The sequence below is a fragment of the Sceloporus occidentalis genome, unplaced genomic scaffold, assembly GCF_023333645.1.
Source record: "Sceloporus occidentalis isolate IW3139 unplaced genomic scaffold, rSceOcc1.0.p SCAF_41, whole genome shotgun sequence".
Classification (NCBI taxonomy): domain Eukaryota; kingdom Metazoa; phylum Chordata; class Lepidosauria; order Squamata; family Phrynosomatidae; genus Sceloporus; species Sceloporus occidentalis.
The window spans coordinates 2,368,603-2,394,374 of record NW_028317021.1 but is presented as its reverse complement, the minus strand read 5'-3'; the positions used below and the strand labels follow the sequence as shown (position 1 = coordinate 2,394,374).

The 25,772-nt window shown below is 41.8% G+C and overlaps 1 protein-coding gene across 1 annotated transcript in view; it reads left to right on the top strand.

The window, feature by feature from the left end:
• ZDHHC8 (zDHHC palmitoyltransferase 8) overlaps window positions 1-25,772 on the top strand; it is a 135,820-nt gene that overhangs the window by 86,407 nt on the left and 23,641 nt on the right. Inside the window, exons 2-3 of the mRNA XM_089489819.1 lie at window positions 16,528-16,649; window positions 20,250-20,407. Of these exons, the coding sequence (XP_089345945.1) occupies window positions 16,528-16,649; window positions 20,250-20,407 (280 nt within the window). The remainder of the gene's footprint in view (window positions 1-16,527; window positions 16,650-20,249; window positions 20,408-25,772) is intronic.

Genomic DNA, 25,772 nt, shown 5'->3' with positions numbered 1-25,772 from the left:
TTCTATACATGTTTCCTTGGATGTAACGCCACGGATTTCAAATGGTTTTATTCCTAGCTACTGGGTGCTGAGGAAGAGCTCTGACCAGAACTCTCTACAAAGGGCAGCTCTCTCTCAAGTTTTTCATCAATTAATCTTCCCTGATCTTCAGAACACTGAGTGTGCGGCACTCATGTTTGGAAAGTGTCCAAGTCTCATTGGAATGCTCCGCTGAAGCCCATCAGATCTTATTAAACCACAGCAAATTTCTACTCTGCGCACTTCATTTTAATAATTAAACAGAGTTAAGTCAGATAGATAGATTTTAACCTTCTGATGTTATGGTGTCTAGCCATATTTTCTTAGAAGGGACTTACATCACCTGATTTGCTCTATTTTAGACATAGATAGATAAGCAGGTGAACTGACAGACAAAAAGACAGCCAGAGCCTCTAGTAATGGATAGCACATCCAGCAAGATTTCTATCTATAATTGGTGGGACTCAGTGTGTGTGTGTGTGTGTGTGTGCGCGCGCACACACACACACACACACACACACAGAGTGGGCCCTTATTATCCACTGGAGTTTGGTTCCAGGGACCACCGTGGATGCTCAAGTACCATTAAATCCTATGGTTAGAAAAATGGTGTCCCTTATGTAAAATAGGAAAGTCAAGGCTTGCTATTTGAAATTTATATATTTTTGGAATATTTTCAAGCTGTGGGTGTTTGAATCCATGAATAAAAAATCCGTGGATATGGAGGGCTGACTATATATACCTTTGGACATGCTCCAGTTTCTCCACATCCTTTTTAAACTGTGGTGCCCAGAATTGGACACACTATTCTGCTCTGGTCAGGCCCCATCTGGAATATTATGTCCAGTTCTGGGCACCACAATTCAAAAAGGACATTGAGAAACTGGAGCGTGTCCAAAGGCGGGCGACTAAAATGATGAGGGTTCTGGAAACCATGAAGCCCTATGAAGAATGGCTTAGGGAGCTGGGGATGTTTAGCATGGAGAAGAGAAGCTTAAGAGGTGATATGATAGCCCTGTTTAAATACTTGAAGGGATGTCATATTGAGGAGGGAGCAAGCTTGTTTTCTGATGCTCCAGAGAATAGGATCCGGAGCAATGGATGCAAGCTTTAAGAAAAGAGATTCCACCTCAACATTAGGAGGAACTTCCTGACAGTAAGGGCTGTTCGGCAGTGGCACACACTCCTTCCTCGGAGTGTAGTGGAGTCTCCTTCTTTGGAGGTATTCAAGCAGAGGCTGGATGGATATCTGTCAGGGATGCTTTGATTGAGAGTTCCTGCATGGCAAAATGGGGTTGGACTAGATGGCCCTTGTGGTCTCTTCCAACTCTACAATTCTATGATTCTATGTGTATATTGATGTCACAAATCTGATTTTCCCTCCTAGTCCAATTTCTACAGCTGTGTGGATGTTTAAGAGAAAGCCTCAAAGCAGGATATGCAGGCAATAGACCTCTATTCTTGTTTTTCCCAACAGCTGGCTGTCAGAGACATGTTGCCTTTGACTTGGTATGGCATATACCAAGTTACCATTACTTTTAAAGCTACCTAATTTGATGGACACAGATTCCGCAAGGTGGCTTTGTAGAAGATAACTTCATGATTTCACTATGCTTTGTGTGAAGAAGTATTTCCTTTTGAATATCCTCCTACCATTCAACTTAATTGAATGATGCCAAGTTCTAATGCAATGAGAGAGTGAGAAAAACGACTCTATCTGATTTCTCCCTGAGGAATGGTTTAAGCCTGCTCATGTATAAATATTTCCTTTAAAATACCGTTGGCCCTCTCTATCCATGGATTCTTTATCCATGGATTCAAGCATCCACAGCTTGAAAATATGCAAAAATATATACATTCCAAAAAGCACACCTTGATTTTGCCATTTTCTATCAGGAGCACCATTTTACTATCCATAGCACTTAATGGGATTTGAACATCCATGGATTTTGTTATCCCCGGGGGTCCTGGAGCCAAACCCCAGCGGATACCAAGGGCCTGCTGTATATGCACTGTATATATATGCACTGTATATATATAATATATGTATATTCCTAAAAGCCAAGGCTCTGGGAATTTTTTTCTGGAGGAGGTGATAATGGTGGTAGAAGGTTAGCTTTCTGACATTCATTTTTATAATGTTTTAAATGCTTTGACTTTTAATCAATTGACTGTGTTGTAATTATAGGTTGTAATTGTTACTATCATCTGGATATATTTTTAATTGTGTAGGTGTGTTTAAAAACACATAATCCACTAGCTTCCTGATCTGAAGGTTTGCTGGAGGTACCAGTGTTTTGAATGGAACTATCTGCCAAACCAGCACAAAATGATGCTATCTTGGAGCATGTTACATTAAGTGCTGTTAACTCTTGCCAAAAGCTGGCTGTAGGATGTTAAGATGAGTAGATAAGAACTTTTAAAATTAATTTGTTTCTTGTTGCTCACTACTTTTGGAAAATGGGTCCTTAACATTGCTTGTAGTTCATGATTAAAAAGGTTAAGTCATGTCAGAGTGCCAGTGTGGCACAATGGTTGAATGTTTTAAACTAGAACTCTGGGAGATTAGGGTTCAAATCCTTGCTCAGCCATGGAAACTCTTTGGGTAAATCACACCCTTTCAGCCTAAGAAGAGAATGGTGGCAAGCCTTCTCGGGATAAATCTTACCCCTCAAAATTCCTGCAATAGGGTCACCATACCTCAGAGTTACCTTGAAGGCATGTCACAACAAAAATGTATGTGACCAACACATTGCTAAATAACTTTTAACTAGAAAAATACACTTAAAAAACAAAACAAAGCAAAGCAAAAACAGTCACAGCTTCTTTAAAATGAAGAGTAACGGGTAAGTTTTATTTGATATACAGCTGGCCCTCCATATCCATGGATTCAACTAGCCATAGCATGAAAATATTCCCCAAATGTATAACTTTCAACAAGCAATATTTGATTTTGCCATTTTATGTAAGGGACACCATTTTACTATGCCATTGTATAGAATGGAATTTGAGCATCCATGGATTTTAATATCCATAGGGGGGGCCTGGAACCAAACCCCAATGGATACCAAGGACTCACTATCCTATCCCACACACTTCACTGGTTATATTGCTTTTTAAGAGTAACACATTTGTAATATCAGTACCCAAAATATAGCATGTTGTTTGTAAAGTGTTTCTTCCCAATAAGTTAAGCTAAGATGGGGAAAGCACCGGGAAACGATGGTTTTCCAGTAGTTTAATACAAAATATTTATTGAAGAACTAGTGACCCCCTTCATCAAGTGAAAGATGAGGCCCTAAGGGGAGATATCCCTGAGTCTTGGAAGCAAGTGGAGATTATTGTGATTCCCAAAGAGGGGAAAGATGTTGAAGAGCCAGCCAATTACAGACCGATCTTCTTACTCAACAACAATTATAAATTGTTTGCAGCTATCTTATCTAAATGGTTAAAAAAATGTCTGACGGAAATGATTGGGGAAAGAACAATGGGGATTCTTGCCAAATAGACACATAAGAGATAATATAAGGGTGATATTAGACACTCTAGAATTTTATGAGAAACACATTGAGAAAAAACTGAGTCTAATATTCTTAGATTTTGAAAAGGCATTTGATTCGGTAAATTGGGCTACTTTATTGGAGATATTTTAAAAAATAATGTAGGTCAAAAAATTTTAAATTGGGTGAGTAAAATATATAAAAATCAAAAAGCCCAGATTAGAATGGGGATAAATCAAATTTTATACAAATTCAGAGAGGCACACGCCAAGAATGTCCACTATCCCCCCTTTTGTTTCTATTAATTATCTAATTGTTAATTAAAGAGATAAAAATGGACACTAATATCCAGGGGATAAAATTTAGGAAAACTAATTTTAAGATTAGAGCATTTGCTGATGACGTTGTCATAATTTCAGAAGACCCATCACTAAGTATAATTAGAATCTTGGAGGTGTTAGATTCATTTGGTGAGATAACGGGCTGTAAAATCAACAAGTGTAAATCGAACATCATGACAAAAAACTTAAAGAAAGAAGAAGAGATAGCATTAGGAAAAAAGCAGGTATAAATATTACAGAAAAAGTTAACTATCTAGGAATTCAAATTACCAAAAAAAATCGATAGAACTATTTGAGAATAATTACAAGAAGATTTGGAATAAAATTAAAAACGATTTAATTAATTGGAATAAACTAAATCTATCACTTATAGGTAGGATATCAACAATTAAAATGAATGTTCTACCAAGGTTATTATTCCTTTTTCAAACAATCCCCATCATATCCTTAGACAAGATATTTAAAGACTGGAATAAAGACATTTCCGATTTCATATGAAGGGGTAGGAAATCAAGGATTAAACTAAAGACCCTACAAGATTCAAGAGAGAGAGGAGGATTAAATTTGCCAAATTTAAAATTATATTTTGAGGCTTATTGTTTGTTATGGTTGAAAGAGTGGATTACGCTGGAAAATAGAAACTTATTAGAATTAGAGGGAGATGGAATAAACTTGGGTTGGCATGTGTATCTTGTCTATGAGAAAACTAATCAAAATAAAACTTTTATGAACCATTGTATTAGGAAACCCTTGATCAGGATATGGAACAAGTATAAAAGATATATTCTTCCAAAAATAAGTGGATGGGTCTCCCTTCATGAAGCCTTCTGTAGGAAAGAAATGAATGGAGATACCAAATAGTTTAGATATGAAGATATTTGGGAAATAACAGGTGATAAAGTTGAAATAAAAACAAGAGAGAAATTAACCAGGGAAGGGTGGAATATTAATTGGTTTACATATAGACAGATTTTTGAAAGATATAAAATGGATGCAAAAATATATGATTTTGATTTGGACGGGGATAAATCCAATCCAGGTAAAATTATGACTAAGGAAAAAGAAAAATTAATTGTAAATTTCTATGCGGTACTTTTGAATTTAGAAATGGAAGACGAGGTTGTCAAAGAACAGATGATTAAATGGGCTAAGTGTTTCGGTCATCCCATAGAATTAACACAATGGGAAAAGTTATGGAAGGATGTTGGGAGATTGATGATTTCTCAAAATATAAGAGAAAATTTCTATAAGATGTTTTATTTTCGGTATCTTTCCCCATATAAAATAGCAAAAATATATAAAACAAGAAAAGAGACCTGCTGGAAGTGTAAAAAAGAAAAGGGCACTTTTCCCACTGTTGGTGGGTGTGTAATAGATCAAAAAGCTACTGGAAAATAGTAAATGGTACAATTAATAGTGCATTGGGTAAGAAATTAAGTTTAAAACCAGAGCTCTATTTACTAGGCCTAATGAGTGATGAGGTAAAAAGTGATGAAGAAAAAATTGTCTTTTATATATCTTTGGCACGGATATATTTCGCTCAGAAATGGAAAAGCAAACAAATTTCAACAAAAGAGGATTGATTATTGAAATCGTATGAAGGTATGGGAATGGATATCTTAACACATGCTTTAAGAAATGATTTTGATACTAAAGTTATGGAAGGATGGAGAAAAGTTATAACTTTCTTTGAATTAGAGTGGGGAAAACTAGCAGTAGTTAATCTTAAAACTATTTAAATCTCAAGTCTACCTCGAGTACGATGGATCTTTGGAATAATAAATAAAAGAGGTAATTAGAACAAATTAAAAAGGATAGTTAGATAAGATAGTCAAATAAGATAGCCAAGAACTGACATTTCTGAACGAAGTTGGTAGGAAGAAAGTCAGTATGTATGGTAGAATTAGTAAAAGGAAGAATGGAGAAGGATGATAAAGAGAGAATGTGGAAGATGTTTCTTTGGATGGTGAAAGAACATAAGAATAGGTAAGAAGACTAGAATATATTAGAGATAGGTACAGGATATGTACGGTTTTTGAATTTTGTTTTTACCTTTAGAAACTATTTTCAAGTACAGTTAAAGGACAGAATGTTTAATGACTATCTGTGTGGTAAATATATGTGTATGTATGTGTAAGTGTGTGTATTTTTGTCTGTAATTTTTTGAGTGAGATTTGTAATACTTTGTTTTGTATTTTAAAAACAATAAAATATTTATTTTTTTAAAAAAAGTAAAGTGTTCCTTCCAAGCTCTGCTTGTTTCTTTGGTGGAGGGGATCCCCGCTATTAGGATGCCACAGCTGTAGTGGAAGATTCCATTATACCCACAGGAAAGCTCTAGGGATGTAGAATCATAGAACTGGAAGAGACCCCAAGGGCCATCCAGGCCAACCCCCTGCCATGCAGGAATACACCATCGAAGCACACCCGACAGATGGCCATCCAGCCTCTTCTTTAAAACCTCCATAGAACAGCTCTTACTGGCAGGAAGTTCTTCCTAATATTTACACAGAATCTCTTTTCCTGTAGCTTGAATCCATTGCTCTGTGTCCTAATCTCTGGAGTAGCAGAAAACAAGCCTGCTCCATCCTCAATATGACATTCCTTCAAATATTTATAAATGATTATCATGTCATCCCTTTACCTTCTCTTCCTCAGGCTAAACATACTCAGCTCCCTAAGCCGTTCCTCATAGAGCTTGGTGGTTTCCAGACCTTTCACCATTTTGGTCAACCTCCTCTGGACACATTCCAGCTTGTTGACATCCCCCTTGAATTGTGGTGCCCAAACTGGACACGGGAATCCAGGTGGGGTTTGACCAAAGCAGAACAGAGTTAGGAGCGGAACTGGTAGCAGACTCCAGAGCAGGTTCTTTCAGTGGCAGGGTGAAGCCAATTTTGAATCTACTAGATTCATAGAATCATAGTATTGTTGAGTAGGAAGAAACCTCAAGGGCCATCCAGTTGACCCCATTCTGCCATGCAGGAACTCTCAATCAAAGCATACCCGACCGATGGCCATCCAGCCTCTGCTTAAAGACCTTCAGGGAAGGAGCCTCCACTACATTTCGAGGAAGGAGTGTGTTTCACTGTCGAACAGCCCTTACTGTCAGGAAATTCCTCCTAATGTTGAGGTGGAATCTCTTTTCCTAGAGCTTGTATCCATTGTTCTGGGTCCTAGTCTCTGGAGCCGCAGAAAGCAAGCTTGCTCCATCCTCAATATGACAACCCTCCAAATATTTAAACAGGGCTATCATATCACCTCTTAAGCTTCTCTTCTCCAGGCTAAACATCCCCAGCTCCCTAAGCCGTTCTTCATAGGGCATGATTTCAAGACCCTTTACTATTTTAGTCGCCCTCCTTTGGACACGTCCAATTTCTCAACATCCTTTTTGAATTGTGGTGCCCAGAACTGGACACAATATTCCAGGTGGAGCCTGACCAGAGCAGGATACAGTGGCACTATTACTTCAATTGAAGGGTTCTTTGTTCCTCCAGTGAGCCCCTTGATCAGACCCAGAACATCTCCCAGCTTGAAGGCAGCACAGGCATTTCCCCTCCCGTTGGCTTCACTGGGAAGGAAAATAACAAACAGAAAGATACACAGGGAAGAAAGAATGTGAGAAACTTACCTGCCCTTTCCTGCCCACTCTGGCTGGAGAAAGTGGCAGATCCCTCCATTTCGATTACTTTGCTTAGCTGCACCCTTCTGCAGACGTATCTGGGAGTAAGCCCCATTGAATTTACTAAGGTCAGTCTAGACAGGCATAGACCCTAGGCTGACTCTAGTTATGTGGGGAGAAGTGCCTTCCAGTAAGCTTCCTCCTGCTGGTGGACAGAGGCAGTGGTCCACAATATTCTGAGCAGCTGAGTCTATTCTGGCCCCACTGCAGACTTTTAAAGGGTGGCTGGATCCACCTGAATTTCCCATCATGTCCTCATGAGGGATATTGTGGGACGTTAAAATGGTGCCAAGGCCCAGACTCCTGCTCAGAATACCAGTCCAGAATTTATTTCTAAAGTCAAACATCAGTTCGTGGTGACCAAGTATGCCAAGTGTTGACATCAGCCTGATACCAGCAGTTGGTCTTGTTGACTTGGTAGTTACTGGGCAGTTGTTCATTCAGAGTGGAAAGCTGGGTCAGGTTTGGAACAGAATTGGAACCGAGTCTTGACAGAAAGCAAATAATAATTTTGACTTCCTTTTTGAAGACCGTATTAATCCGAACGCCCCACCGTGCTTCATGAGAACGGTAGGCATTAATGTTGTAGGAGTGCTGTTTGTAACCTGTGTGTGAGAGAGAGTATGTGTGTGCATGCCCATATGCACACGCAATGGAGAAAAATTAAATGGCTTCCCTATTGTTTGATGGATCTGATTTTATGACTCACAACATTTCCCCCTCCTCACTTTCTAGGGCAATCATCTCTAAATATGGTAATGTGTTTTTGTGTAAAATGGAAACTTCAAAAGGAATCAAGGATACAAGTAACGCTCCAGAGTGTGTTGTGCTTTGCATTTAATTAGATTTATCTCCCACTGCACCCACAAGATTTTTAATTATCAGCCCATCTTGCAGATTTTGGAACCTAAGGATGGAGGTGTGGAGATTTCCCACCTTGTGTGTGCAATCATGCTAGAATGAGACTGCAGTGTTTCCTTTGAAGGAACCCGACTGATGGTTGGAATGGGTCTCCAGCTTCACCTTTTGCTCTTGTTGTGCACTTTCACGTCATTTCTGACTTATGGCGACTCTAAGGGGGATGAGTGAGTGAGTGAGTGAGACTTGTCCAAGGAAATCTGGTACACTTCCATGGCTGAGTGAGGAATCAAACCCTGGTCTCCAGAGTCGTAGTCCAACACTCAAACCACTACACCATGCTGGTGGTTTAGAGAGAGAGAGAGAGAGAGAGAGAGAGTGTCAGCATGGAGGAAGATACAAATAGATAACTCTGTTTTGGTGAATTCTGTAAAAACCTTGTGATCATGGCCTAACCTCTTAGCCCCATCTTCCCCACCAATCTATCTAATCATAATGCACCCACAGTTTTACATGATAAAATCAGACAATATAAAGATAGAGCAGCCAAAATTCATTTTAATTCAGTTTTGAGTTCAAGACCTATTTTGTGGTTAAAAGCGAATTTCAAATGAACAGTGAATGGTAGGACATGAGACTAAATATCAGTTCATGGCTAGGGTTGCCATACCTGAGGACCTCCAAACCGGGACAAATGTAGGACAAGGTTTGAAAATGTAGGACTTTTTTTTTTTTTTAATTTCCTGGCCAGGAAATAAAAAAAAAAGGTCCTACATTTTTAAACCTTGTCCTCCTCCTCCTCCTCCTCCCGGCTTGGGAGGAAGCCTAGGCCTGCTCCCAGGCCGGGAAGGGGCGCAGGGGCCGCTTGGCATCACGGCAATCGCCGCGGTGCCAAGCGGCCTCCTCCTCCTCCCGACTTGGGAGGAAGCCTCGGCCTCCTCTCAGGCCAGGAAGGGGCGCAGGGGCCGTTTGGCATTGCAGCAATCGCCGCGGTGCCAAGCAGCCTCCTCCTCCTCCCCGGCCTCGCGGAGGCCTTGGAGGACCCCGCAATTGCGGAGCCGCCTCCAAGGCCTCGCTGTGGCCTGGGAGGGAGCGTCTCCGCGGCCGGAGCTCCGACCGCGGAAAGCGCTCCCAGGCCTCAGCAAGGCCTTGGAAGACCCCACGATCGCGGAGCCGCCTCCAAGGCCTCGCTGGGGCCTGGGAGGGAGCGTCTCCGCGGTCGGAGCTCCGACCGCGAAGAGCGCTCCCAGGCCTCAGCGAGGCCTTGGAGGACCCCGTGGCGCATGCGGGGGGGAGGTGGCCGGGGGTGGTGCTGTCCCGGTCTTAGTGCCAAACTGGACCGAGACCAGGACGGCCCAAAGCGGGATTGCCCCGCCTACAGGCGGTATATGGCATCCCTATTCATGGCAAATAAAAGAAGTAGGTTTGTTTATTGTGGAGTTTATTATTTTATTTGTTTATTTACGGTATTTATACCCCGCCCTTCAGCCCTAAGTTGGATCAAAGAGGCAAAATCCCAAGATCCTTTACTGTGTTCAAACCTACTGTCACTGAAACAGCTCATCTACAGGGTCAAGCAGCACCGTTATATAGACTGGTCAGTTGTGGTCATCTCCATTGTTGTTGTTTTTGTGTGCTTTCAGGTTGTTTCTAACTTATGGCTAGCCTAATGCAAACTTATCATGGGGGGTTCTTGGCAAGATTGCATGAGTGACAATATATTTCAGCCAAACTAGCATGTGGCACCAAATATCACATTTAGTGTTAAATGAAATAGCAAAGATCTCAGGGCAAAAAGTTGCATTTTGTGGCCATTTGCTACTTTTAGTTCCTGATGCTGGAAATTTAGGGTCCTAGATCAATAGGGCATGACATGTTGTGCTGATGGAAAAACAAACTTGTGAAATCCAAAAGTTGGGAGGCTGATGACGAATGTATAGAGACTTGCTTCCTATTTACTGAGCATGTCAACAAACACAGACAGCTGATGGACCTTTTATCACATCAGAGGGACTTCTGGTGACTACAGAGTAGTGAATGGCAGCATGTCAAGAACAATAACGTCCCTCTCATTCATGAGGGTGATAGAAGCAGCTGAGTGGATATTTGTAAAGTAAATGTTTTATACTTGCGGTAAGATGAACTTTGATATTATTGTGAAATCAAAAATATTCATATAAAGGATCAAAGCTAGATTTTTTTTTCTGGATGAAAGGAGTTGCAGGGATAGAATGATGGCATCACTCAAGGACAGAGCTATGCAAAATGCCACAAATTTAATCTGTACTTCTCCAATTAAAAGAGCAAGAAGGCAGTGATTACTCAAAGGATGAGGCATGGGCCAGCCCTACCGTAAGATGAAGTGAACCACCTACCTGAGGGTGACATACAAGGGTTGTTAATTTTTTAATTTGTTATTGTTGTATTCTACTCCTCGGTAGGGGGAGGAAGTACTTCTGAGATTTTTCTGTCTGTACTGGCTTTATGTACTATGCACATTGTGCGGGGTGGGGATGCCGTTTTCTATTTTGCTTCAGGCAACAAAATGTATTGGGCCAGCTCTGATCTGGTAGAAGGTCAAATCAGCTCAAATTCTAGTATTATATGTTAGCAACTGACAGTCTAAAACTTTTTCTCACCAAGTGCCCTCCTGATGTGTTGTACCACAATCCACATCATCGCCAGCGACCAGAAATCCCCAAACCTCCTTGGAGAAAGGGGAGGAGATGGACAATGAATACTAATGTCTGCATGCTCCCCTTTGATTGGCATCACATAGACACAGCTAGTTGCTTAAGGAAGCAGTCTGCACATTATCCAGAACAAGGCCGCTTTTCTCTCTTTCGGTGTTTGCCTTGCCAACTGAGTGGGTGAAATCAGATTGCTAACAGGCAGTCACTTGTGACATTTCCTGGAGGAAAGGCAGTTGGGAGAGAGAGTAAGATAAAAGCTATGCTGAAGGGTGCAGAAGCCACAGACAAAAATAAATAGAACATGGCACTGCATTTTTAAAAAAATCATTGCTAGAAGAAGAAAAACTTCATTCTGTATCTGCCAGATGTTTTAGAATACAACTTGTCATCATCTTTGATAGTTGCCCATGTTGGCTAGGGCTGATTGGAGTTATAGGCCAAAACATTTGTATTGAACCATGTTGGGAAGGGTGGGCATTGTCACAATTTGTTTTTGGATGAATATAAGGCCACATGGGCCTTGAATCTCTCAGTTAAAGCAGGTGTGGGCAGCTGTGCCTGTTCAGTTGTATTTGGCCATATCAGCCCTAGTCACCAGATCCAATGCTGAGGAATTATGTGAAACCACAATCCAAAAACATCTGGAGGACCACTGTTACCCTCCCTGGAGTTCAAGATTAGCAATATGTTTGTAACTTGGTGATATCTGTATCTCTGGGTGCATCTACACTGTAGAAATCATGCAGTTTGACACCACTTTAAGTGCTGTAGCTTCATCCTATAGAATCCAGGGATTTGTCATTTTACAAGGTCTTTAGCCTTCTCTGCCAAAGAGAGCTGGTGCCTGTTACACAAAAAGTGCAAGGGATTTGTGGTCCCCACCAATAGTGACAACATCTGCTTAGAATTTTGCAGGAATTTATTAGCTCACCAAGAGGCCTGCAACAGGTTGGGTAACTTAAGGGATCTTTCACACCTATGTATTCCAGACTCTGGTGAATTCAGGTTTTATTTAGAAATGTGCAATCTATTTGGATAGCAAGAAAGTGGGAGTTAGAGGAAGTAATAATTACCAGTCTTGAAGAGGGAGTTGCATGGAAGATGGAGTGGGGCAGACTGCATCTGAAGGAGACACACTGTATGAGAGACATGTTCTATACACACATAATGCTAGACCTGGAGCTGATATTTAGCCTTGGGGAGGGAGGTATTTGGTGCTATCCTGCAGTGTGACAAAGACCTGATGGTCTTCCCAGGGGATCAACAACAGGATTCTGGAATGTCTGATAGTTTTAACTTTGGAGTGACAAAACTTTGATAACCCCTGGATGGTTGGATGGGAAGGGGTGAATGGCCCAGAGTGAGAAGGAAATATATTTTTAACTGCTTTGCTATGGGACTCACTCAGTCTCTTTTGTGAGAAGATACGCAGAAAGCCTGAGGGAGGATGGCGTGATCAGCAAACTAATTTAAACTTTTATTTAGTGCTGCTATCTAGGTCTTCTACATGTCTTCGGGCTAGTATGTCTTTCCCATGTAAAACCTCCTAGTGTTCCAAAGGTCATTGTGACCTCTTAAAAACATGCCTGATTCTAGATATGAAAATATGAAACCCCATATTTCACATAAGAGAGGTGTAGGATGTGCTAACATGTCTCACAAAACTATACATCCCAGGATTCTGTAAGATGGAGCTACGGCAGTAAAAGTGGTGTTAAACTGCATTATTTCTACAGTGCCAGTGCATCCTCAGTGTCTGTTAAAGGGAACTTTGTTAATATTGGCACAGTACACACCACCAGAAAGCAGCGTCTTGGTGGCGATAGTAGGGCTCGGGACCACACATCAACCGCATGCTCCCGAGCCCTATGATGTGCGGGCGGCGCCATGATTGAGTGGTACCGCCCACACAAGGGACATATAGATGATGTGTGGGCATCTGAGCACCCACATGTCTCTTACAGGAAGCAGTGTCATAGTGCTGCGTTGCAGCTCTTACGACGCTGCAGAAAAGAAGCTGGTCTGGGCAGCATCTTTTTTGCTGTGCAGCTTTGCTCTGTAGTTTGGTTGCTGCAGCAACGCTGCGCAACAAACCCCCCCCCCCCCATCTTACAAAATAAATCATATTGTGATATTCAGAAGGGCATATGTGGAGAGGTGTGGTAGATGACAGTCAATGAGAATTAAAAGGAGAAACACAGCACAGTCACACCTGTGAAATGTCACTGTCCTGCCTTGAAAAAAATGCCAAATCCCATTCCATTTCACTACTACGCAAATGGAATGGCAGAAGGGAGGCTCTTGGTGCAACTCACCTGCTGAAATTCAAAAGACATTTGGGTTAGCTTGTATGATGTGTGCAAGGATTCAAGGATTCAAGGTGTGTCAAGAATTATAGATGTATGGGAGGGGGGGGGGAATGTTCCCAGATTCCCAACCAGCATGACTAAGGTTTGTATTTGCTGGTTATGGAACAGATTAAGCCATTTTGATCTCAGTGGGAAAAGTGGTCTAGGAGTGCTAGGAAAACTCTTGTTTTCACTCTCCCCAATGGTCCAGTTAAATGATTTGAAAGATGTTATAGGTCAAAATAGATAGATTGATAGCCAAGGTAAGAAAGTGGAAGTTCAGCTGGAGAGTAATGCCTTTCTATGTGCCTTACCGCATGGTATCCTAGTTCTTCAGTTCTTTTCTTGTGGGAGATGGTTGTAAATATGAGTTTTTGCTGAACGGATTTTTCCAGTTTGAAAACAAAGCTCACTTTTACAACAGTCTCTCGCGGGAGGAGAACTGAAGAACTACAACGTCATGTGGTATGGCATATAGAAAGGTGCTACTATCTGGCTGAACTTCCGCTTTCTTTTCTCGTGCAATAAACTACATAGTCATCGTGACTATAAATCAGCTCCAGATCCATAACTCTAGGTTATAAATTGGTAAATGCTATACTGAATCCCAGCCCTGATTTATGTCTTGCCTTTTTTCTTGTACAGGATCCAAGGCGGGTCATTAACGGATCAAAAGTCTAATGTATACTTAAAATCTAATAAATATAAAGTTTTTAAAACCTGTGGCAAAGAAAAGCAAAACAGGATATACAGTACTGAAAGGAACAAAGGAAGGAACTGGAGAAAGAAATGGGGGCGGGAGGTTGGAAAGAGAGAAGAAGAAACAGTGGGAGTGAGGAAGAGAGATAAATATTCTCGGTGTTTTGGATAAATGTAGCCAAGCTTTCCAGGAAAGTGTGTGTATACTATTTGTATATTCTTATTTTCACTTTTGAGCTTATCCTGGCAATTTCATGTGTAACTTCTTCCCCCAAAGCTTTTTCAGATCCTACGTTTCTCCCAGCATACTTGATACCCTGTCAGTTTCCAGAAAACAAATTGTTCAAGGAACAGTGATAGGGTGGAGACCAAAAATTCTGGCTGATGCCCACGATGATTCAGTGTGTCCTTTATTTAAACTTCACTGAACTCATTCAAATGTGCAGCTTCACTAAATGATCTGATTTCTTTCTGTCCATTAGGGAATGTGGTGGTAACTTCCCAGTGAAAAATATCCTGTTAATTTACCCCTCCGCAGCCACTTGGGTCAAAAATAACTCCCTAGCCTATTATTTGGATAGATTGGCATTACTTGCTTGGACCTGACATCCAGTCACTGACAGCCAATGATCTGAGCATGTCTGTGAGTTCAAGCACATGCACACTCATGGACGGCACTCTAGCTCTATGAAAGAAAGCACGAAAGGGAGGCACTGTATTTACCCAGAGGTATTTGGTGAAGTTTTGGCCCAAACAGCATTGTGATGTGTGCTAACCACCATTTAGAATGCAAACACGCAAAATATGAATTAGATCAACTTGTCTCCCTTTTGGATTCGTCTACACTGTGAAAATAATACAGTTTGACACCACTTTAATTGCCATGGCTCATTCCTACAGAATCCTGAGATTTGTAGTTTGGTGAGGCACTAACACTCTTTGACAGAGAAACCTAAAAACCTTGTAAAACTGCAAATCCCAGGATTCCATAGGATGGAGCTGCAACACTTAAAGTGATGTCAAACTGCATTATTTCTACAGCGTAGATGCACCCTTGGTCTGCTGAGCATCTACAGTTATTTGGTTGTAACCATTATTTGTGCATTTGCACCTCACTTGGAATCCTGTGTCCAGTTCTGGGCACTACAATTCGAAAAGGATGTTGAGAAACTGGAGTGTGTCCAAAGGAGGGCGACCAAAATGGTGAAGAGTCTGGAAACCATGCCCTATGAGGAACGGCTTAGGGAGCTGGGGATGTTTAGCCTGGAAAAGAGAAGGTTAAGAAGTGATATGATAGCCCTGTTTAAATATTTGAAGGGATGTCATATTGAGGAGGGAGCAAGCTTATTTTCTGCTGCTCCAGAGAACAGGACCCGGAGCAATGGATGCAAGCTCCAGGAAAAGACATTCCACCTCAACATTAGGAGGAACTTCTTGACAGTAAGGGCTGTTTAACAGTGGAACACACTCCTTCGAAAGGTGGTGGAGTCTACTTCTTTGGAGGTCCTTAAACAGAGGCTGGATGGCCATCTGTCGGGAATGCTTTGATTGAGAGTTCCTGCATGGCAGGGGATTGGACTGAATGGCCCTTGTGGTCTCTTCCAACTCTAGGATTCTATGATTCTATGATTTAGACACCATGGCCCAATTTACAAGTCATGACAAGTCAAGGTTCCTTGCCAGAGCATGCTGCTGTTGGACAGTGGTGTGAACCATGTGGCGCTCTCACTGAGAGTTTGGCCCATGCTCTCACTCCACAAATCCTGAAAACAATGCTGAACTTGCTAGGTGGTTCATGCAATCCAACTTTTGAAAGCAGAAGTCCTTCTTTCCTGCCGTCCATTGCTAAGAAATAATTTTTTTAACAAGACCTTGGCAAAGTTGCATTTGGATTTCACCTCCCAGAATCCCCTAATAGCATGGTGCCCTCTTTCCTGTTCTCCTTTCGCCGGCAGGCAAAAACATCTCTTCATGCAGGTTTTTAATATGTAATTCACTCTCAGGGAGGCTTCGTATAAGAGTGTTTACTTTTGTATGTTTTTAATTGTTTTATATTTTTAACCTAGTGTGTTTTTCGCGATTTTATATTTTAATTTGTATTAATGCAATATTTTTAATTCTTTTTTAAAAATTGTACTTTTAAAATCTTTTTTGAGCTACGTTAGGTCTAATTTGGAGAAGTGACCTATAAATAAAAAAATAAATGTAACTCTCAAGCTCTATTTATGTCCCCTCCTTTTTTATTTTTTTATTTCCTTTCGGGAGTGTATTAATATTTGCTTTCTCTTTGGTTTGATCGGTTGACCTTTCCCTTTCTCTTGGTATGAAGGTACCACTGGTAGGATCCTCAAAATAACTTTCCGCTTTCTTTCTTGTGTCCCATTGTAGGTGTCCCTGGTTGACAAGAGCTGTCTCCTCAGCCATTCCTCTGTACAATGGGCTTGTGTTCCTGTTTGTACTTGCAAACTTCAGCATGGCAACATTCATGGATCCTGGAGTTTTTCCACGAGGTAAATTTGGACCAGGGCAGGGCATAGCAAAAGAGAATGTGAGAAGGAAAGAATGAAAAGCATACATGTATACCCTACAAAAATTATACAACCAGCACTCGCTAACCATCCCCATCAAAACAGTTCAGTCCCCTGCTCAAAACCTTTTATTCTGTTCTCTGCATATGGTTCCTTACATAGCCAAAATGTCACCATCCACCCACAAGACAGTCATATCAGCAGACTTGGGGTGTATCCACACTGCAGCTTTAAAACGGTTTGACATCACTTTGACTGCCACGACTCAACCCTACAGAATACTGGGATTTGTAGTTTGGTGAGACAACAAAGCTCTCTGAATCGCTCCAAGCTATAAATTCCAAGATTCTGTAGGATAGAGTCATGGCAGTTACAGTGGTGTCAAACTGCTTTAATTCTGCAGTGTGGCTACACGCTTGGTGAGAGAATTGCAATGTTGGCAGAAATGCAAACATTAAAATTCATTAAATGCATTAAAAAAAACCTCTGAAGAGCAGCAGAACACAAAATACAGTTCAGTGAGGAGGCAATATGCTCAGTGGCCAATGAATACTGAATATCTGTTGGCCAGTAAATTCAGAAAAGGGTGGGGAAGGGAAGAGAATATTCTAGAGGAGAAGATGGCTGGTTAGCTGGCTGGAATTTGTCGTTGTTATTGGAGATTATCACACTGCTTTTCGTCCCAGCCTCAGTGTGGGCTGAAACTTTTGAAAAGTACCCGATCCGTACTTTTGTGGCACTTTTTGAAAGAACAGGAGACATACGGATCGGGTAAGAGAAGCCAAGATCAGTAGGGGATGCCTCTGGACTGGGCACAGAAGTGAGCAATAACACTCATTTTTAAAAAGTTCAAAAGTTTTTTAGGCTGAGGAGGCACTGAGGCTGGAAGGAAAGGCAATGGGATAATCTCTATTGTCATTGGACTTTATCACATGGGGAAAAGTGACAGGAGCACAGCGGGATGCTCCTGTCATTATTGCGCTAGTGTGTTAAGATTACCAGACGTTGCATGATGTCACCATAATCCCTTCATTATTGGGTAAATAAAGAGGAACTCTAGCACCGATTTTCATTCACGGGAAAGACAGAGCTAGAGTTCCTCTTTATTCACCCGATAATGACAGGATTATGGCCATGTCACACGACGTCGTCTGATAATCATAGCACACTAGCACGAGAGTGACGGGAGCATCCCACTATGCTCCCGTCGCTTTTCCCTGTGTGATAAAGTCCATTGTTCCCACCTGTGGTATTTGTAACACAGAACATGTTATAAATGCACTCAACACAGAAGCCTGCCTAGTACACAATTCAGCACTACTGTAAGATATTTTATATTCCAAAACTTTTTATGCCCCACCTCCCCCCTATATTTTTTAACAAGTGCAGATGAACTTTTTATACCTGCAGTTTTTATGTTACCCTTTATTGTTTTGTGTAGTTTTATTTGTTCCTTTTACTGTGGAGGGGCTTTTTGGGCAGAAGGGTAGTATAATTTGTATAAGCCACCTGAAAAACGTTTTATGCAGAAAGGCATGCAGGTATGTATGGATGCATGCATAAAGTAAGCAAGTGAATAAAGAAATAGCCTATGGTCCAGTTGCCTCTCAGGGCTGGGGTTTTGGCAGTCAGGAAGATGCCTCAGTTCCTAATATAAAGTAATGTTTTTAAAGTGGGACTTGCAACCAGATGTTGCAATGCAGAGTGTTCTGTTCAGGGTTCTAGCCAGCCTGCCATGTCCTTTTGTCATTCCATTTCCCCTCCCATATTTCTTGTCTCCCTTATTCTACAGCCAAATGTGTACCAGCATTCCATAATATCACTGAGCCTGCTCAGTCTTGTTGGCCTGTGTTTAGGATTCCCTATGGGTTCCCCATAGTATTTCTTGATACTTGTGGAAAGCCTAAGGAACCACCGAACCCAACTACAGTTGGCCCAGCACATTTGCAGCTTTGACTTTTGAGGTTTTGATTAATTGTGGTTTCAGTTAATATGTTCTCTTTAGAAATCTCTAAGCCCTCCAGCGCAATTCTGCTGGACGTTGACCATAGAGTTGTGCTGGAGAACCTAAAAGTCTCTAGAGAAAACACATCTCTGGGCATTTGTAGGTCATCCAGCATGACTCTATGATCAACCTCTGGCAGATGTTGACCACAGAGTTGCACTGGAGGACCTGGAGATTCCTGGAGAGGTGCTTTCTCAGGTAAAAAGAATAGTGAGGTGTGTGTGTGTGTGTGTGTGTGTGTGTGTGTGCTTTATCCACATTCGCAGAGGTCCTTCATTCTGAACCCCAGCGAATGTGGATGGACCACTGTATATTTTCCTCTTGTGCATAAATGGTTTTGGTTTGCTCTTTGAGCTGTGTCAGGACTAGCAATTTGGAAAATCAGTTTGGTATTGGGTATAGGTTATTTTGTTGTTTATTTTGGAATGAATTGCTTTTTTGGGGAGCAATTAATACTCTTATCAACTATGTGCACATATGTGCATGCAATATGAATGTGTGCAGCATGCTAGCTTTGATTACATTTGATATATAGATGTATGAGTAAACACTCTATGCAGATTCTTGCCTGGTAGCTTAGCTCCTTTCTTTAGAAGTGTTGGCCTTTCAGTTATCAAGTTGGAGGTTTACTTGATTCTTCTTCAGAGCTATTAAGCACCAACCCGGATGGTGTCTTTAACATTTTTGTTTTTATTAGTTTTAGCCTTGCCTGAGTGCTTGTCCTTTTCAGATAAGTCCTAGTGACTCCAGGTCTGTTTCACAAAAGCTGTAGCTGAAACAATAAAAACTTTGCTTCAGTAGTACAGATTCATAGTGCAGTGAAAACTCTGTGCAAGGAAATTCCCTGAACGTATGAAACAAGGTGCAAGGGGGGAATGTTCTCCTTGCATTCTCCTGGACTTTTTTCTTAAATTTTAAAAAAGAAGTCTGGGGTACTGATGATATTTATCTCATACCCTATATAATGAGATCTCAGGGTGGCATACAGTACAGTGTTTGACTTTAATTTTATAAGGAGAAGTGTTCAACCATGAAAGTCTTTGCTGCCTATTTTCAGTGGTAGACAAAATTTTAGTTATTTAGCTTACATTTTACTTTCCTCTGCCTTCCTGCTTTTGGTAGGGTACATGTTGTCTTGGCTGCTGCCGCACTGCACAATTAATGCAGTTTGATGCTGCTTTATCACTATAGGAATAATGCAGTTTGACAACACTTTAATTGCTGTAATTCCATTTTACGGAATCTTGGGATCTGTAGTTTTGTAAGGTCTTTAAGCTTCCTCTGCCAAAGTGTTCTCATGCCTCTCAAAACTACAAACCCCAGGATTCTGCAGGATGAAGCCATGGCAATTGAAATGGTGCATTATTTCTACAGTGATGCACCCTTAGTCCACACTGTCTAGAACTGCTTATTGTTATAGTTTTGTGTTTTGATTCCAATAATCCTGTGCCTCAGTCACTCACTTCGTTTGCTTGTGTTTTTTTCTTCCCTTTTCTCTCTCTCTCTCTCTCTCTCTCTCTCTCACACACACACACACACACACACACACACACTCTTTCTATGGGACTCTTGAGCAGCAGATGAAGACGAGGATAAAGATGATGATTTCCGAGCTCCACTCTACAAGAATGTGGAGATTAAAGGGATCCAAGTACGGATGAAATGGTGTGCCACCTGCCATTTCTATCGGCCTCCACGTTGCTCCCACTGCAGTGTCTGCGACAACTGTGTTGAGGTAGGAAAAAGCCCCTACCCATAATTGAGGGGTTCAACAGACCACCCCTAAGGAGCAGCCTGTAGCTGCCCCTTTTAGCACTGTATCGGGGCTGCCGTGGCCCTGATCTCTCCTTTCTGTAGCACAAAAAGAAGCCCCAAAAATCGGCTCCTTTTTGTGCCATGGAAAGGGCACCATAGCTGTTGGCATGGAGCTTTTCCACGCTCCTTTGGCACTGAGTCATGTAGGTGCAGCGCCAGAGGAGTGCCATGAAGCCACACATCATGTCTGTTGAGCCCTAGGTCCCCACTTTTTCATGACTTATTTGCATACCCACATAGAGGTGAATCCATGTACACAACTTGTGCCTACATCCTTCAGAGTGACTCAGAGCTTAGAAAAGTCACTGTTTTGGATAACAATTCTGGTAATAGTACTTCAAATAAGTAACTAAGGCCTGGCACAGACTGCCTGAAAAAGGTGGCCTGCTGGTGGCCTTTTTTCCTCCGTAGGGAAGCTGCAGCCACAGGAAAACGAACCTGAGAAAAGCGGGTTCTTTTAAGCCACGGGGCGACGTAACTAGTGCGCCACTGGTGCACTCGTTATGTAAGCGGCGCACGGCAACATGCAGATGCCGCATGGCACTTACGTAACAATGGCGGCACCCATGTACACAAGGCGACGCCATTGTTACGCCGCCCATATGTTCAAGGGTTAGGGACCGTGTGATTGCCACATGGTCCCTAACCCTAGAATCAGCACTGGTACGCTGCTTTATGGCTGTATGTACCGTGCCTATGCCAAGTTGTAGGATGAAGGCACAGGGGACCAGAGCAAGGATGGCAAGTACCAGCTCCACTTTACTCTCCTTCTACCTGTTCAATGAACATGTGAAAAGGTGAAAAATCTCTGTGTAATGCATGTATGGTACGCAAATTATTCTCCTCTCAGTAAAGAAGCCGGCCATTCTGGTGTATCACTTTTGTCACACAGTACATTAGAGGTCTTGTTTTATAGAACTCTGACATAGTTGCTGATAAATTGGATGCCTTAATGATGCCCTTGGGATATTTAAACAATTAGCCCAAAGAAGCAAAAACGTATTGCTTGTGAACAGAGAGGACTGCAATTCTCCTATTTTATTGCCAGGCCAAGTGTTTATTATTGCTATGCTCCACATCCAACTTCTGAAGGGCTACTTCTACTGTGAGGTAGTTTTTGTTCCCTTGACAGAATGATTAGGTCTTTTAAACAAGTTTTAAGTGTAGTCAACTGTGCAGCAGAAAAGGGGGCTGAGTATGAATTTAATCGAGGGAAATAGGTAGAAAGTCATTCAGCAAAATGTCAGATTCAGCCAGAGTAAAATGTAAAAGGCACTGGGTGTAGTCCCAAGAATGGTGACAGTGAAGACGAGTGGAGCTGATTTTCTGAGAAATGAGAAGAGGGGTTTTGCTGATTCCAGGATTTGTTTTTTTTTAAAAATTGCATAGCAGTTTTTATGGAACTGGAGGTATCCAAATGTATAGAATCTTGGAGGGGGTCTGTTTTCCCCTGCCCTCATGTCACCCTGTCCACTTGGAGCAGGCCCAAAGGCCCAACTACGACTACGAACTGTTTGCATGTGGGAAGGGCAGTCCCACAGTGAATCTGAGCTTTCTCTCTCTTAAAGTGCTTTTTAAAAAACCCTTAGCTTTTGCTTCGGATCTTCCCAGACAATCTGGAGCACTAAGTAGCGATGCCAGGCAGCTGTTTATACAATGTCCCACTGTGCTGCCTGCCACTGCAGTGATTCACTCCCTTTGAGGTCACAACTAGGGACTTTATCACATGACAGAAAAACTGGGACTAAAAAGGCATTTTCCCAGTAAAGTCCCGAGAACGTGGCAAGACACACCATGATTAGAGAGGATTTATCCCAGGAATAACCAGCAACAAATCATTCACTGGATTCCCCCATAAATGATTTGTTGCTGGTTATTCTCTGGTTAGTCCCAAGATAAATTCTCTCTAATCACAATATGGTCTGAAAATCTTTGCCACAATCTTGGGACTTTGCCAGGAAAATACCTTTTTAATTCCGTCTTTCCCCCTGCTTCCCCCCCCCCCCCCCTGTGATAAATTCCTAGGTGCCCAGCCAAGAGATCGGTGCTTGGCATCTCATTTTCGACCTCAGAGGGAGTGACTTGCACGAATGGCGGTTGTGGGCAGCACAGTGGGATGTTGTGTAGACAGCCACCTAGTGTTGCTCCAGAACATGCTGATACGCGGGGAGAGAAGTTGGGGCAGTTTTGGTGCTAGAATACTCCAGGGGACAGCTCAGAGTATCCTGGCCAGTGTAGACCTGACCCTGGTCTGGGGATGGGAAGCTTTTGGCTTTCCAGCTGTTTGGGACTTTTCAGAAGTCCCAGCCAGCATGCCCAGTCTTAAAGTACTGTGGGAGTTCTGGTGCAAAACAGCTGGAGGACCAAAGGTTCCCTGCCCTGCCAAACTGTTGCTTGAAGCAGGGAATGGCCTGCAACCCTCCTCATGCTTTACTGCATCATGGAGGAGGACACGTGAACCACCCTTTTGTTCTAACATTATTTCTCTTTTTTGAGGCAATGGAGATCAACCATTGGCTGTACTGGTTGGGACATCTATGAAATGGAGTCCACCAACATGTGGAGAGCCCCTAATTCCTCATTCCTGCTGCATTGCAAAATCTTTGCAAAATCTTTCAAGGCATTAATTTATCCATCCACATCATAACATGTAACAGTAACAGCTGACCAACCAAGGACAGATTCATACAAGGTGGTTTTGTCCCTACAGGCTCTTTCTTGGCCAGTTATAATTTCTCGGCCAATTATAGTTGAATCAGGCCTTTCTTGGCAATCAAACCTTTCTGTACAAATAGGGAAATCCAGTGTATTTTCTTTCTCCCAGCCTTTTGAATGCAACATATCACACAGTATCTTGCCATCAATTCCGATTATGATTGGTTCTAATAGACAGCGTTGCTACATTATTAAGCTTTGATTGCTTACTGAAGGGAATCAGCAGAACCATTAACATTTCTTGAATCAATAAATTGTGTCCTGAAAGCAAGCAACATATTGATTCCTCACTCCCTCCTTCTTGTATGTGTGTGGGTGAAAGTCCTCTATATTTATGCATCATTCTGCTGCCAGGAGATGTGGTCACAGTGAAGCATTTGTTGGTGTTTCACTCCAATAATGAAGGGAAGAGCTGTAATTCAGTCATTTCATTGACATTTAGGTTTTAAATTTCACAATTACTTAGGGATGCATAGAATAGGTTGCAGGATGTGCTGTGTGTGTGCCTGATTTTACAGAGGACTCTCCTCTACCTGAGAATGTCACCTGTTTGAAGAACTGCTTAGATTGTCTGGTTTAAAGATAAAGAACCAGAAGAAAGGAAAGCTGGGGCCTGAAATTGCCTATTCACAGTTAGTAACTCTGAGTAAGCACATAACCACATCTGATTACAGTCTTCCCTACTTGTAGTGAGATGTATGGTGTTTCTATTTAAATTACAACAATTGTTTCTACACTAATGATGGAGCAACTGGAGTGTTGGAATGGACCCTGAAAGATACAGGTTCAATTTTCCACTGAGCCACAATGCTCATGGGAGACTTTGGGCCAGGCATTTTTGCTCAGCCTGACCTACCTTACAGGATTGTTGTGAAGATAATGTGGGGAGGAAGAGAGCCATGTATTCCACCTTGAGCTCATTGGAGGAAGGACATGATATAAACACAGAACCACAGAAACATAAAGTTGGAAAGGATCTGAAGGACTACCTAGTCCAACCCACTGCCTTTTAGGCATACACAAGTACAACATTCCTGAAAGATGCCCATCCAGCCTCTGTTTAAAGATCTCCAAAGAGGAAAAGTCCACCACCCTCTGAGGCAGTCCATTCCACTATTGAACAGTTCTTACAGTCAAAAGATTCTTCCTAATGTTTAGCTGGAATCTATTTTCTTGTAATCTCAACCCGTTGGTTCATGCTGTAGTCTCTGGAGCAGCAGAAACTAAGCGCACTCCATCTTTTACACAGTAGCCCTTCAGATATTTAGAGATGGCTTCATAGCACCTCTCGGTCTGCTATTCTCCAAGCTAAGCATGTATACATAACTAAGAAAATAACGTCCTAAAATCTATGCATATCAGTTTGCCCATGTATAATACATTAGTCTGCAATCTCCATGCTGAAGCCAGTATGAAAGGAGAGGAAGGCTGTGGAGCATGATGGCGATACTCAGCAGTGGTTTCATGAAGATGTCTTCTTGTGACCCTTTTTAACATGGTTGATTTTCCCTCTGTCAGAGTTCAGCATGTAGTGGACTAACTACTGGATGGCTTCACTCTATGTCCAGATAGAAAAACAATGCCCCCCTTTCAATTAAAATGCCTAAAGCTGAAGTTTCACTTGTACAGTCTCCAACATTATGCCTAATTAGGTTTGTACTGGGAACAGTTTGCCCCTTCTACCCTTCAAGTACCTTGTTATTTTTTATAATACGTTAGGAAAGAGTTCAAGTACCCCTTCCTTTTGCAGAACATTCCAGTGGGTACAGACAAAGTGCATAAGGAAACATACAGAGAATGGGCAGAAGAGACAGTTTGTAATTTCTGGAATGTAGCAATTTAGAAAGGGCAAAAAAAAAATGACAGTAGGCGTGGAGCGCAGAAATGTGCATTACACTTGATACGAGCAAGACAATCCAGAACTGGCTTGCTTTTGAAGGGCTAATTTCTTGTTCGTCTCCAAAAATAGCAACGTAAAAATGGCCTGAAGTTCTCAGTACTTCTTACATTAGGGATAAGAGTATTTGGTAAGCAGTTAAACAGTAAGAGTGGATACAGTGAATGGGGAGAATGTGGCCCACCCATGAAAGAGAGAAAGATATAGGAGAAACAGATACAGGATCATGGGGAGATATAGGATCATGGGGAGCAATCAAGCAATCAAATCTTTCCATGTTTGGAAATCTGAAATGAAATTGAGCTGGAAATGTTGGTCTGCAAAAATCTGATGGGCTGCAGTAGAAAGAACAACCTTCTTGTTAAGGCTGGGCCATCAAAGGAAAACCATGAGCCTAGATTCAGGTGCACACCTTTCAAAGTCCTTCTTTACAGCTTGGAAAAGTTACTTTCTGGATTATAACACCCATAGCCTCCATTTAGCACAGCCAGTGTCTGCGCTGGCTCAGGAATTCTGGGAACCTTAGTCAAAAAACATACATTGTCAAAGCTCTGCTTTCTGCTATTAAATCAGAGGTTGGAAACCAGTAGATCTGCAGATGCTGTTTGATTTCATCTGCTATCTGGCCCAACTAGCATAGCCAGTGGCTACGGGTCATGAGAATTGTAGTCCA